A 12391-nucleotide genomic window follows, 5' to 3' on the forward strand; every position below is an offset into this window, starting at 1 on the left:
ATAATGCACATGGGGCGTAAAAACCCAAGAGCAGAATATAAAATCAGTGATACAGTCCTAACCTCAGTATCTGAGGAAAGGGATTTAGGGGTCATTATTTCAGAAGACTTAAAGGTAGGCAGACAATGTCATAGAGCAGCAGGAAATGCTAGCAGAATGCTGGGGTGTATAGGGAGAGGCATTACCAGTAGAAAGAGGGAGGCGCTCATGCCGCTCTTCAGAGCACTAGTGAGACCTCATTTGGAGTATTGTGCGCAGTACTGGAGACCATATCTCCAGAAGGATATTGATACTTTGGAGAGAGTTCAGAGAAGAGCTACTAAACTGGTACATGGATTGCAGGATAAAACTTACCAGGAAAGGTTAAAGGACCTTAACATGTATAGCTTGGAAGAAAGACGAGACAGAGGGGATATGATAGAAACTTTTATATACATAAAGGGAAGAAAAAAATGCTACAAGAGGACATAGTTTTAAATTAGAGGGGCAAAGGTTTAAAAGTAATATCAGGAAGTATTACTTTACTGAGAGAGTAGTGGATACATGGATTAGCCTTCCTGCAGAAGTGGTAGCTGCAAATACAGTGAAGGAGTTTAAGCATGCATGGGATAGGCATAAGGCCATCCTTCATAAATGGGCATATACTGTGCAACTATAAACTCATAGGGTCCTTGTAACGTGCCTGAATTGCTTGCTAGAAAGCCCATTGCTGCCTGTCCATGGACAATGTAAGGCTTCATTCACACGACATCCTTTCTACATTTTATTTTTTATTTTTTTTGCGGATTATACGCGGACCCATTCATTTATACAGGGCTGCAAAAATGCGGACAGCACACTGATGTCATCCATATACTTTCTCGTACTTTTTTCCATTGGGGGACACAGACCATGGGGTATAGCTTAGAGATATTAGTAGGAGGGACACTATGCAAATGAAAGAGCTCCTCCTCCTCGGGCTATACCCCCCGACTCCACCAGGAGGAACTCAGTCTTTGCTTAGTGTCTGGTGAAGGAGGTTGACATTTTCATTCGTCTCCCTTTTTGTTATTTTTCTTCCAGCTGGGGACGCAGGTCGGCATTGCGCCTTCCTGGTCCCCCATGGAGTGCCCGCCGCCGTTTGTTGGACGTTGCCAGGCTGCCTCCATTATCCCCCCAAGAAGGCAAGTGGATCTGGGCTCGACCTGTCAGCTCCGGCATCCCACCAGCTCCTGGGTCACCTGCTGCCACCCTCCTCCAGAGCACTGCACTCCTGAGCAAGGAGTCAGATGTCTGAAGAGGTGCATCCCTGCTGGTCCTGGGAGAAGATCTGCAGGAGCAGATAAGTATGAAGCTGCAAGGCAGCCATGTCCTCTGTGTCTCCCCCCTCCCTCCCTACCTCTCTGCTCTGAGACCTATGGGCCTCCTGGGTGAATGGGGATCTAGGTGGCATTGTTGTTCTGTCTGGGGCGCAAGGGCGCAAGGGTCATGGAGGCACTTAACTGGGCAGGCGTCTCTGGATGTCCCTGCTCCTTCTCTGCCGGCATATCATGTCTCTGAGCACTTCCCCCTCCGGTCTCCGCTTCTCTGGGCTTGCCATCCCCCTTGCTGGGGACGCCTTACTTTAGTTTTTTCCACGCTGAGCTGCGCCGGGGGCCATTTTCTTTCCCTTCTTTACACAGTGAGCTCTTTTCCCGCTCCTATGATGCGATCGGGGGGCGGAGCCTAATCGCGGCCGGGGGCGAAGCCTAATCGGAACTCCAGCTCCTTCCTGCTGCTGAGAAGCTTCTCACACTGAACGGCTGCTCCCCCGCTCCTCTCTGGATGCCTGAGCGGTAGGATTTTTTCTCTCTGTACTGATTCCAGTCACTTTTGTGAAGAGACCATCATGCCTAAGACTAAGTCCGGTAAGACCTCTTCTCAGACCCCAATGGGGTCCTGTTGGAGTGTCTGCTCCCACTTTCGGTCACTGGTGCCTGTGCCTCCTGCCCTGCCTCTGGACAGAATCACCTCTCTCCCCCTTCTCTTGCCCAGTCCAGCCCCCCCCCCCCCCCCTGCGGGCGGCCCCCGCTTGGGCATCTGCCATGTCCAGCGCGCCCGCTGATTTGGCCCTGTTCGCCAAGGCAGCCATGTCTTTCATAGAACGTATGTCCGTTTCCAATCCTGCGGCGCCAACCACTCCGTCCCCTCACAGTGGTTCCTGCAGAGGACGCCTGACTAGTAAGAGGCAGCGTGAGCGACAGCATCCCTCCTCGGATGACTCCGCTTCTCACCCTCGGCTAGAAGCTTGCTCAGACTCCTCCCCCCCCCCCCTTAGGGAGCGCAGGTCTGAGGTCACGGAACGGGACCTTCCGCCAAAGCTCTCCACCATGGTGGCTGATCTAGTAGCGGCTGTCCGTGACACCTTTAATCTCCAAGGGGATTCTCCTCCTTCCACTAGGAGGGAGTTCGCCCTTTTTCCTCCCAAAAAACCGGAGGCTGCTGTCTTTCCGGTCCATGAGGAATTTTCCGCTGTCATACCCAGGGCATGGACCCGTCCTAATCAGTTTTCCGCCACAAAACGCATGGATACTCTCTATCCTTTCCCGGCGGACAGCGTGGAGAAGTGGTCTTCTCCCCCTAGGGTGGACCCCCCGGTAGCCAGGTTGGCCAAAAACACTTTTTTGCCCGCGTTTCGGCCCTCTCGGTCATTCAACGCAGGGCGGTCTGGTTGAAGGTATGGGATGCTGACGCTTCCTCCAAGCGTTCCCTTGCGTACCTCTCCTTTTGAGGGTTCCAGACTTTTTGGGGCTCAACGGGATGAGTTCATCTCTGCCGCTACTAGGGGCAAAAGCACTCACCTTCCCCAGGCTAGGGCTAAGCACCCTTTCGGGCGAGGACTTCCGGTTCTCGGTACCAGTCTTTTCGCCGCTTCTCTGCGAACAAGTCGTCGCCTGCTTCCTCTGCAGGAGGGTCACAGGACTCCCGCAAGCAGCCCTCTTTCAAACCCCAGCCTACCTGGCGCCCGAGGACACAGTCGACCCACCCTTCCGCTCCCAAGCAATCTTCTGCATGAAGTGGCGCCCCCACCCCTCGTGGTGGGGGGCCGCCTGCTTTCTTATCAGCAGATTTGGACTCATGTTCAGGACGCATGGGCTCTAGAGATTGTAACGTCTGGTTACAAGATAGAGTTCGCGTCCAGACCACCGGAACGTTTTTTCTCCCTCCGCTCCGTTATTATTTCTTTTCTTCCAGGGGAGTTCCTCGCGTCCGTGGACATCCATGGCACTCATCTGCATGTTCCGATCGCAGAATCTCACCAACGATTCCTGCGCTTCGCCATTGGGGCTCGTCACACTCAGTTTGTCGCCCTTCCTTTCGGGTTGGCAACCGCCCCTCGGGTCTTTACCAAGATCCTGGCACCGATCATGGCGCTTCTTCGTACCAGGGGCATTCCTTTGCTGCCCTATCTGGACGATATCCTGATAAAAGCCCCCTCGCTTCCGCAAGCCGAGGACAGCGTCCGGATCACTGTTCAGACTCTGGAACAGTTCGGCTGGATAATCAATTTTCCAAAGTCCTCTCTGCTCCCATCCCAGAAGCTCCCCTTCCTGGGAATGGTTTTTGGACACCTTGTCCGCCAGAGTGTTCCTGCCACCCTCCAAGTCCTCCCAGATCCAGCGGGCAGTGTCGAATCTACTGCGATCCCAGTTCCTCTCCATATGGGAATGCATGCGGGTCCTGGGTCTTATGGTGGCCTCTTTCGAAGCCGTTCCATATGCCCAGTTTCACACTCGCTTGTTACAACAGGACATCCTTTCCCTCTGGGACAAAAACCTCTCGGGGTCTAGACTATCGCATCCGCTTGTCTCAGCGGGTTCGGGCAGCTCTCCGTTGGTGGCTATCCCCATTGAACCTGAGGTCGGGGAGATCCTTTCTCCTTTTCTCCTGGACGGTCGTCACCACCGATGCCGGCCTCCTGGGTTGGGGCGGCGTTCTCCAGTCTCGCACGGTTCAAGGGATTTGCTCGGCGGCAGAGTCTCGCCTTCCAATCAACATTCTGGAACTGAGGGTGATTTTCCGCTCTCTCTCTCTCTCTCTCTCTCTCCCATTGGACCCCTCTCCTTGCGGGCCTCCCAGTGAGGATTCAATCGGACAATGCCACGGCCATGGCCTACATCAACCATCAGGGCGGGACCCGCAGCCGGATGGTGATGCAGGAGGTGACGAGAATTCTGACGTGGGCGGAGACGCACGTTCCAGTGTTGTCAGCAGTTTACATTCCAGGAGTGGACAACTGGACAGCGGACTTTCTAAGCCGCAACAAGGTGGATCCAGGCGAGTGGTCTCTGCATCCAGAAGTGTTTGAAGAAATCTGCCACAGATGGGGCCGTCCGGATGTGGACTTAATGGCGTCCAGGTTCAACAACAAGCTCCCAGTGTCCTGGCTCGCGCCCGAGATCCGAAGGCGTACGGATGGACGTGCAGGTGTCTCCGTGACAGGACTTCAGCCTCCCCTATTTTTTCCTCTCCTACCAAAGGTTCTACGCAAGATCGAGGCGGAAGTGATCCCGACCGTTCTCATCGCCCCAGGGTGGCCTCGCCGCGCGTGGTTTTCGGACGTGGCTCGGATGCTGGCGGACGCCCCATGGCCTCTACCCGACAGACAGGACCTACTGTCTCAGGGCCCGCTCTTCCACCAGAATTTACGGTCTCTTCGTTTAACGGCGTGGCTGTTGAAACCGCCATCCTGAAGAAGAGGGGGTTCTCGGATTCAGTGATTAGGACCACGATCAGAGCGAGGAAGTCTTCTTCCTCCCGGATTTACTATCGTACCTGGAAGGCCTTCCTGTCCTTTTGTGAGAGTTCGGGGTTCCCTCCCCTTCGCTTTTCCATCCCGATGGTACTGTCTTTTCTTCAGTCTGGGCTTGAGCAGGGACTGTCGCTTAGTTCCCTGTAAGGTCAGGTTTTGGCGCTGGCCGTCTTTTTTTGCAGAGGTCCCTTGCTCTTATGGGTCTTGTGAAGACCTTTCTTCAGGGGGTGGCACATTCGGTTTCCCCGTATGTTCCCCCTTTGTCTCCTTGGGATCTCAATTTGGTCCTGCGCGCTCTGCAGTCTGCCCCCTTCGAGCCTTTGAGGGAGGTCTCTCTGACTGTTCTCACCTGGAAAGTGGTCTTCCTTGTGGCCATAACTTCTAATACAGCTACATAGCGTAGTGATTAAAGTTCTGGGCTATTATGCAGAAGCTGTGAGTTCAAATCCCATCACAAGCTTTTAAATCAGACTGGTGTCGGAGCTGGCCGCTTTTTCCTGTCAGGAGCCTTTTCTGGTTTTCCACCAGGATAAGGTTGTGCTCCGTCTGGTCCCCTCCTTTTTGCCCAAGGTGGTCTCTCCCTTCCACCTTAATGAGGATCTTGTCCTGCCTTCCTTTTGCCCTTCTCCGGCTAACCCAAGGAACTGCATTCCCTGGATGTCGTACGGGCCCTGAAGGTGTATCTCGCGGCTACTGCTTCCGTCCGCCGTTCATGACGCTCTGGATCTGCTCGTCTATTTCCGCGGGTTATCGCGCTTGTGGTAGAGTTCCCCCGGCTAGGATTACCGCTCACTCCACTAGGGCGGTGGGGGGCTTCCTGGGCAAGACACAATCGTGCCTCTGCGTCTCAGCTGTGTAAGGCGGCCACCTGGTTGTCCTTACATACCTTTACGAAGTTTATCAGTTGCATCACTGGCTTCGGCTGATGCGGTCTTTGGCCGCAGGGTTTTGCAGGCTGTGGTTCCTGTTTGACCGTTGGATGTTCCTCCTGGCGGTGCTGAGTTTTTTTCCCACCCCATGGACTGCTTTAGGACGTCCCATGGTCTGTGTCCCCCAATGGAAAAAAGTACGAGAAAAGGAGATTTTTGTGAAACTCACCTGTAAAATCTTTTTCTCGTCTTTTCCATTTGGGGACACAGCTCCCACCCATTCTGCCTGTTGCAGGAGGGGTCTTCAGTTCAGTTTCTGTTTATGGTTGGACCTTATGGCTTGGTCCGATGGTTTCCATAATTTTTTCTTGCTCCTTCTCCTACTGCTTGTGCAACGCCTGAGTTCCTCCTGGTGGAGTCGGGGGGTATAGCCCGAGGAGGAGGAGCTCTTTCATTTGCATAGTGTCCCTCCTACTAATATCTCTAAGCTATACCCCATGGTCTGTGTCCCCCAATGGAAAAGACGAGAAAAAGATTTTACAGGTGAGTTTCACAAAAATCTCCTTATCCTCATCCATGCGACTGTGCCACAGATTTTAGAACATGTCCTGTTGGTCGTTTTGATTGTGCCTGCTCGTGACATGGTGTGGACGCTATGAAGAAATACTGAAATAAAGTAGCAACTCTGCCGTGTGAAATGAAAATCGAGAACTGGTCTTTGACTGTGCAGAGCCGTGCGCTTGTTGGACAGGAAAGAAAATGGGATATAGCATTTCTACAGGATGTCACCATACCGCTCCTCATATACCGGGCCACTGTGAGTGTTACATTGGTCTTAAAGAGGATTCCTCACAATGGATATTTATCAACCATCCATAGGATAGCTGCGAAGAAAGGGATGCAAGTGAGCTCTTAACAAGCTCTGCCTCTGATGCCACTAGATGTAATGCAACTATCCTATAAGTCAGTGTTCAACCCTTTAAACAGACCTTGAGAAATGACTCGAATATTAGGTAAGCCAGCATCTCATCTGCAGACAGAAGTTTCAGGGTGATTGCCCCCTCATCAGTGCAGAGCAGAGAGAACTTGCTTGATTGGGTGAGAGGCCTAAGTAAGGATTTGGGGGGTACTATCTATCCTTGGGGAGAGAGCACCTTTTAAGAGATCATTTGCTGGCTTATTTAATATCTGAGTCGTGTCTAAAGGCCTATTTAATGGGTCAAACATGGACTTCTAGGATAGCTGCCTTACATCTGGTGGCATTGGAGGCCGAGATTAAGAGCTCATTTGCATCCCTTTCTTCCCAGAATTCCAGAGGAGCATGTATGGCCTAGAAGACTCCTCACACCTACTAAGGTTCTCTCTCTCTCTCCTTAAGGAGAGATAGTACCCCCCCAAAATTAGGGTAGCTGATAAATGATTGCTGGCCCTCCCATGATCACAAGAACTGGGGGTTGACCTAAACAGCCGACTACATCACTTGGCTGACTTCGTCACTCCCGTAGACACTGAATGGACCGGCAGGCTGCGTGTCACCAGCGCTGTATTCCAACTGCAGGGAGGATAGGTGATCCTTGTCTGATCGGTGGGGACAGTCAGGGGGCGTCCACACAGGGCATGTACTCTGCCAATTGTAGGCAGGAAATACTCAGATTATAAATTTCATCCACAATCTGCACTTAAAGGGAACCTGTCACCTGGATTTTGGGTATAGAGCTGAGGACATGGGCTGCTAGATGGCCGCTAGCACATCCACAATACCCAGTCCCCATAGCTCTGTGTGCTTTTATTGTGTATAAAAACCGATTTGATACATATGCAAATTAACCTGAGATGAGTCAGAGCTTGAAAATATGACTTCTCTGGTCACCCAAGTAAGATATGACTCTTATGTTAATTTGCATATGTATCAAATTGGTTTTTTTACACAATAAAAGCACACAGAGCTATGGGGACTGGGTATTGCGGATGTGCTAGTGGCCATCCAGCAACCAATGTCCTCAGCTCTATACCCAAAATCCAGGTGACAGGTTCCCTTTAAATCCCACGCTGGAATTGTCATGCGTTGCTGGTTTTCAATTAATGCTGCGGATTCTGCCTTTGGTTTCACCCTTTGCAATGCATGGTGTGAAATCTGCTGCAAAATCCACCAAGCTGATTTTGATGCAGGTTTATCAATATCGATAGAGATCCACAGTGAATATTCAGCAGCTAAATACATCCCATGTTGCTATAACCGTAGTGTATGTCCACATCGGCTTTATCCGCTGCAGATTTTCCTCCGTGGGAATTGTAGGCGGAAAATCTGCAGTTTTTATTACAGTTGCAGCAAAGTGGATGAGATGTAACCCAATCCATAAATCCAGGGATGCTCAACCTGCAGCCCTCCGGCTGTTGTAAAACTATAACTGCCACCATGCCCTCCTGTGGGCTGATAGCTGTAGACTGTCTTGGCATGCTGGGAGCTGTAGTCTTGAAACAGCTGGAGGGCCGCTGGTTGGGCATGCCTGCATAAATCTAATCCACATGGAAACAGACATGCAGAGCCTTGCAATGCATGAGGGGTAATCTGCAGCAGAATTCACATGTAACTCATGCAGGTTTTGATGATGTTTGGCAGCAAAGTACATTCCAATTGGATGCTCCCTAAAGGGGGCTCATCATGTTTGGGAGAGGGGTACAAGTGATAGTCTTTATAGTTACAAAGTTAAAACGATAATGTTGGCTAAAGCTTTCATTTTTATTTCTCAGGGACAGAAAAGAACAAAAGGAAACGCAGCCGCAGTAGATCTTCTTCTGTGTCTTCATCCTCCTCCTCATCTTCATCATCATCATCATCATCACATTCGTCTTCCTCAGGCTCGTCATCAGCTTCCAGGAGCAGAAGCAGCTCCAGCAGTCAGGGTAAGGGCCATTTCAAGACGAACCTTTCTTGCTAAGCATCCCATTAGTAGTATCCCTCTGGTTAGCCACCTTCTCCAGACTTCAGTTTCAATCTCTTAGGCCTTATTCACACAGTCAACGTTCGGTCAGTGTTTTCCATCAGTGATTTTGAGCCAAAACCAGTTGAGATCAGAAACATAGAACAGGAGCAAATATTTCCATTATATCTTATCTGTTTGGAGGCTTCACACTTGTCTTGGTTCACAATCGGTGATTGAAATCACTGACCAAAAACTGACTATGTGAATACGGGCTTACCCTAACATTCAACAGAAACAACCCGTCTACCTTCCATAATTTCTCCTTATATGATGCACTCTACTCTTCTAAGGGCGTGCTATAATCTTCTTTTGTAACCCATTCCCCTATCCACGACTTCTCCCGTGCTGCTCCTCTTCTTTGGAATGCTTTCCCCATTCCTGTTGCCTGGCATATAGACCTTTGGGGGGGAGGGGGGTGTAATAAACCCACCTCATCAGTGAGGCCTAGCTAATAAACTACGCCACTTATTCTTTTGTTTCCACTTTAATACCTTAGTGTCTCCATCCATGACACTTATCACAGATAACCTCCCTGGGTGACTGGTCCACTAAATTAAAGGTGCCCATACAACTTCAATAGCCTACGGCCAACTGCTCGTTTGACCATCAGCTGTCCCACCTTACCCCCTCCCCATACACATACATGTTCGGTTTGGCCAAATGTGTGTCTTTTTAATGGCCAAAGAGGGTCAAGCTGCTGCCAGATACCTCTAGTGGTGGCTTATCTCTTGGATCTGGTGTTATAATTCAGTTCTCCTTCTGTCAGGGAACAGTCAGGAGACCCCCATACACGTAAGACTGTTGGCTGGGCCCAACGGAAAAAGCAGGTTCATCTTGAACCTCTATCTATAGTTTTGCCACCAGGGGGCAGACTACTGCCATTTATTTTAATCCAGTTAGGCTCCATTCACACGTCCGCAAATGGGTCCGCATCCGTTACGCAATTTTTCAGAACAGGCGCGGACCCATTCATTCTCTATGGCACACAGTGTGCTGTCCGCATCCGCATTTCTGTGCCGCGGTCCCAAACTTCCGGGCTTCGACCTCGGAACTTCCGGTCCGCGGCTCCGCAAAAAATAGAACCTGTCCTATTCTTTTCTGCAATTGCGGACAGGAATAGGCAGTTCTATGGGGGATGCCGGCCGGGTGTATTGCGGATCCGCAATACACTATGGATGTGTGAATGGACCCTAAATGAACGTGTACCTCAGTGCAGTGTATGAGCTTTGTGCTGCAAGTTTCTGGTGTACAGGAGTGGCAATTTTTGGTGCAAGTGGTGCCAAAAATTTTAATTTTTCTTTTAGCATTTTAAACCTCCCCTGCCACTTGCACAAAAAGTGGACAGAACCTCTGCTGCCCAGTGAACCGACACACTTTAGACCAAAAATCTACACCATGGTGCATGGAACTCCTGGCAATGTGCCAGAATTGTTACCTCTTAATAATTCTGGCACATAGAACCCCAGCAGGGTTTGCTATTAAGACTGGTGTACGTCACATCAGTCTTAATACATTTTACCCCCTTTAGTTTCAATCCTATTCAAGGTCCACAAATATTATTTTAAATGTTTTCTATGTTTTTTTTCTTTTCTATTAGATTCACAGAAACCTAAGTCAAAGAAGGCATCCAAGGAAAAACACAACAAAAAGGTAAAGTCTGTCGCCTTTATTCTGCATGAAGTGTCCGTTCTTGTACACGCTGTATTGTTTCTATGTCCAGTGTTCTTCTCTGATAAGTTTTGTGATCTTTTAATGAATCTGAGCTCCTGTACTTTGATACAGAGCTCCATATCCCCTGTATATTGAGATAAATGGTAAAATGCTGGCAGCCACCACTATGGGTAGCTTAGAAGTTTATTTCTAGTGATGAGCAATTTGTCTCATTGACCAGAGATGTCAAGCTTCAGGGGGGCGCATCTTCAGATCTAGATCTCTGGTGGCTAAGATAAAACGATTGGTACGTGTCGATTTGCTCATTTCTTATTTCCATTGAACTAATAGTCAAACAGTGTGCGGTAAGCTCCCCCTGGTGGTGGCATTTTTTTTTAAACTGGACTACCCCTATAAGGAGTTAAAGGGCTACAAAACCTATGCCCTGTTCACACGATAGAGGTCAAGTGTGGGACCTTCACCTGTCACAGGAAGAGTGGTCTTGTGTCATAAGAATGGATTACGGGTCAAGAATTCCTGCCATTGCTCCATTCATCTCAATGAGACTGCCAGAGATCGGATATCTCCGTTGGTCCTGTGAAGAATGAATGCATGCATGCTTGACCCCTTTTATGATCAATTTCCAGGAGATCTATTTAAAAAAGGAAAAAAAAATTTGGGAAAATGTTAAAGGGCCTATCCTATGTCCAATTGTATGCAAAGCACAATATCATGTAATACGTAAACTCTCAATATGAATTCCTTAAAAAGAAAGCTTATTCTGTGCGTTCAAGTAAATATTCGCACCCACTGGCCTCTCTAAAGACCCCTTCACTGCAGCGTCCTCTTTCCAGAGCAGTCGACGCCCCTGCACCGTTTATATTTTGTTTGCGTTGGCGTTGCGCTGCGATCCCTGATTGTGATGTGGCCCTGTGAACATTCATCAGCTTTTTCTCTACTTGTCAGAGAAAAAGCAGGGCAAGTGCAGTGGCCTTGTGGTCCTCTGACAAGCAGAGAAGATCTACAGTCGGTGTACGGTAGCCAGGGCATCAACATCTGTCTATATTTTGACAAATTACAGAATTGTGATATTTATAAGGTAACACCCTTATATTCTGCACTTGGCAGTAGAAGCTCCAACATAGCCCCGTCAGTATGTGTTTTATAATGGCTCAGTGTGTTACACTATAGGTGACGGCATGTCTGAAAATAATCACTTGTATCATCATTTATGTACATCTGTAAATCTAGCCCTATAGTTAGCTCCATCTGTATGTATATATCAATATTAATATACTTATGTGCACTCCAAAGACCTTGATGGTGGGGTAGCTGTCCTTGCTCTCATTTTACCACTGGTCCATGAAAAACTGGTTGTGGGTGGTTGGTTATTCTGGGCAACTTTTTTTGCTATAATTTCCAAATTTCTCCCCATGTCTCGACATTTCGGCAGAACATCATGCTTTATCTCCAGGCTTCTTGAGTTTGCTCTACATCTGTTGCTCAACGTGCTTCTAACGTATTTGCTCCACTGTGTCGTGACTGGATCCACAGTCAGCCTTTGCACCCCACATCTACATTGTGTGGGTGGAAACTTTCACAAATATATTTCCAGCATTTAGTTCTCAGCTTCTGCAAAGTGATGCTATCCAATATGGTCACCCAGCACCATAGCAAAAACACATTTTGGTGCATCCTGTGATAAATTTTGTGGTGGTGGATCTTGCTAGAAAGCGTTAAGAACTTTTATTTTCTTTGCTCCACCTCTTGGTCGGCTTACGTTAGACCGTTTATTTTGCAGCGTTAATCTTGTGGGGGTTGCAACTCCACTTGGCGGCTCCCCCTTTTGTAGACCTGTTTCAGTATTGGCTAGTGAAGCACAAAGGGGGGAATTTATTACTCGCCCGAATCCTCAGAATGGGGCCACTCACTCCAGTTTTGAAAGTGGATGGTAACGTGGTATGATTATCCTGTCGAGGAGAATTTAAACCAGATTTATTAACTTGGCTTTTTCTTTAAAAAATTAATAAAATAAAAAAGCACAAATTTTCGCAGATTAACATCTTAATACAGAAGTGTTAGGCCTAAATGCACTAAATTTTTTATAATTTTATCTA

The 12391-nt window shown here is 48.9% G+C and overlaps 1 protein-coding gene across 4 annotated transcripts in view; it reads left to right on the top strand.

Moving 5' to 3' along the window:
• Positions 1-12391, top strand: part of LOC120999477 (corepressor interacting with RBPJ 1-like) — a 54437-nt gene that overhangs the window by 22012 nt on the left and 20034 nt on the right. For 2 of the 4 annotated variants that reach the window (XM_040430389.1, XM_040430390.1), the window contains exons 3-4: positions 8392-8544; positions 10222-10274. In XM_040430389.1, coding sequence (XP_040286323.1) covers positions 8392-8544; positions 10222-10274 — 206 coding nt within the window. Of the gene's footprint in view, positions 1-8391; positions 8545-10221; positions 10275-12391 lie in introns of those variants that run through there. The other 2 variants (XM_040430388.1, XM_040430387.1) reach the window with 1 other exon arrangement.

The sequence above is a fragment of the Bufo bufo genome, chromosome 4 (assembly GCF_905171765.1).
Source record: "Bufo bufo chromosome 4, aBufBuf1.1, whole genome shotgun sequence".
NCBI lineage: Eukaryota > Metazoa > Chordata > Amphibia > Anura > Bufonidae > Bufo > Bufo bufo.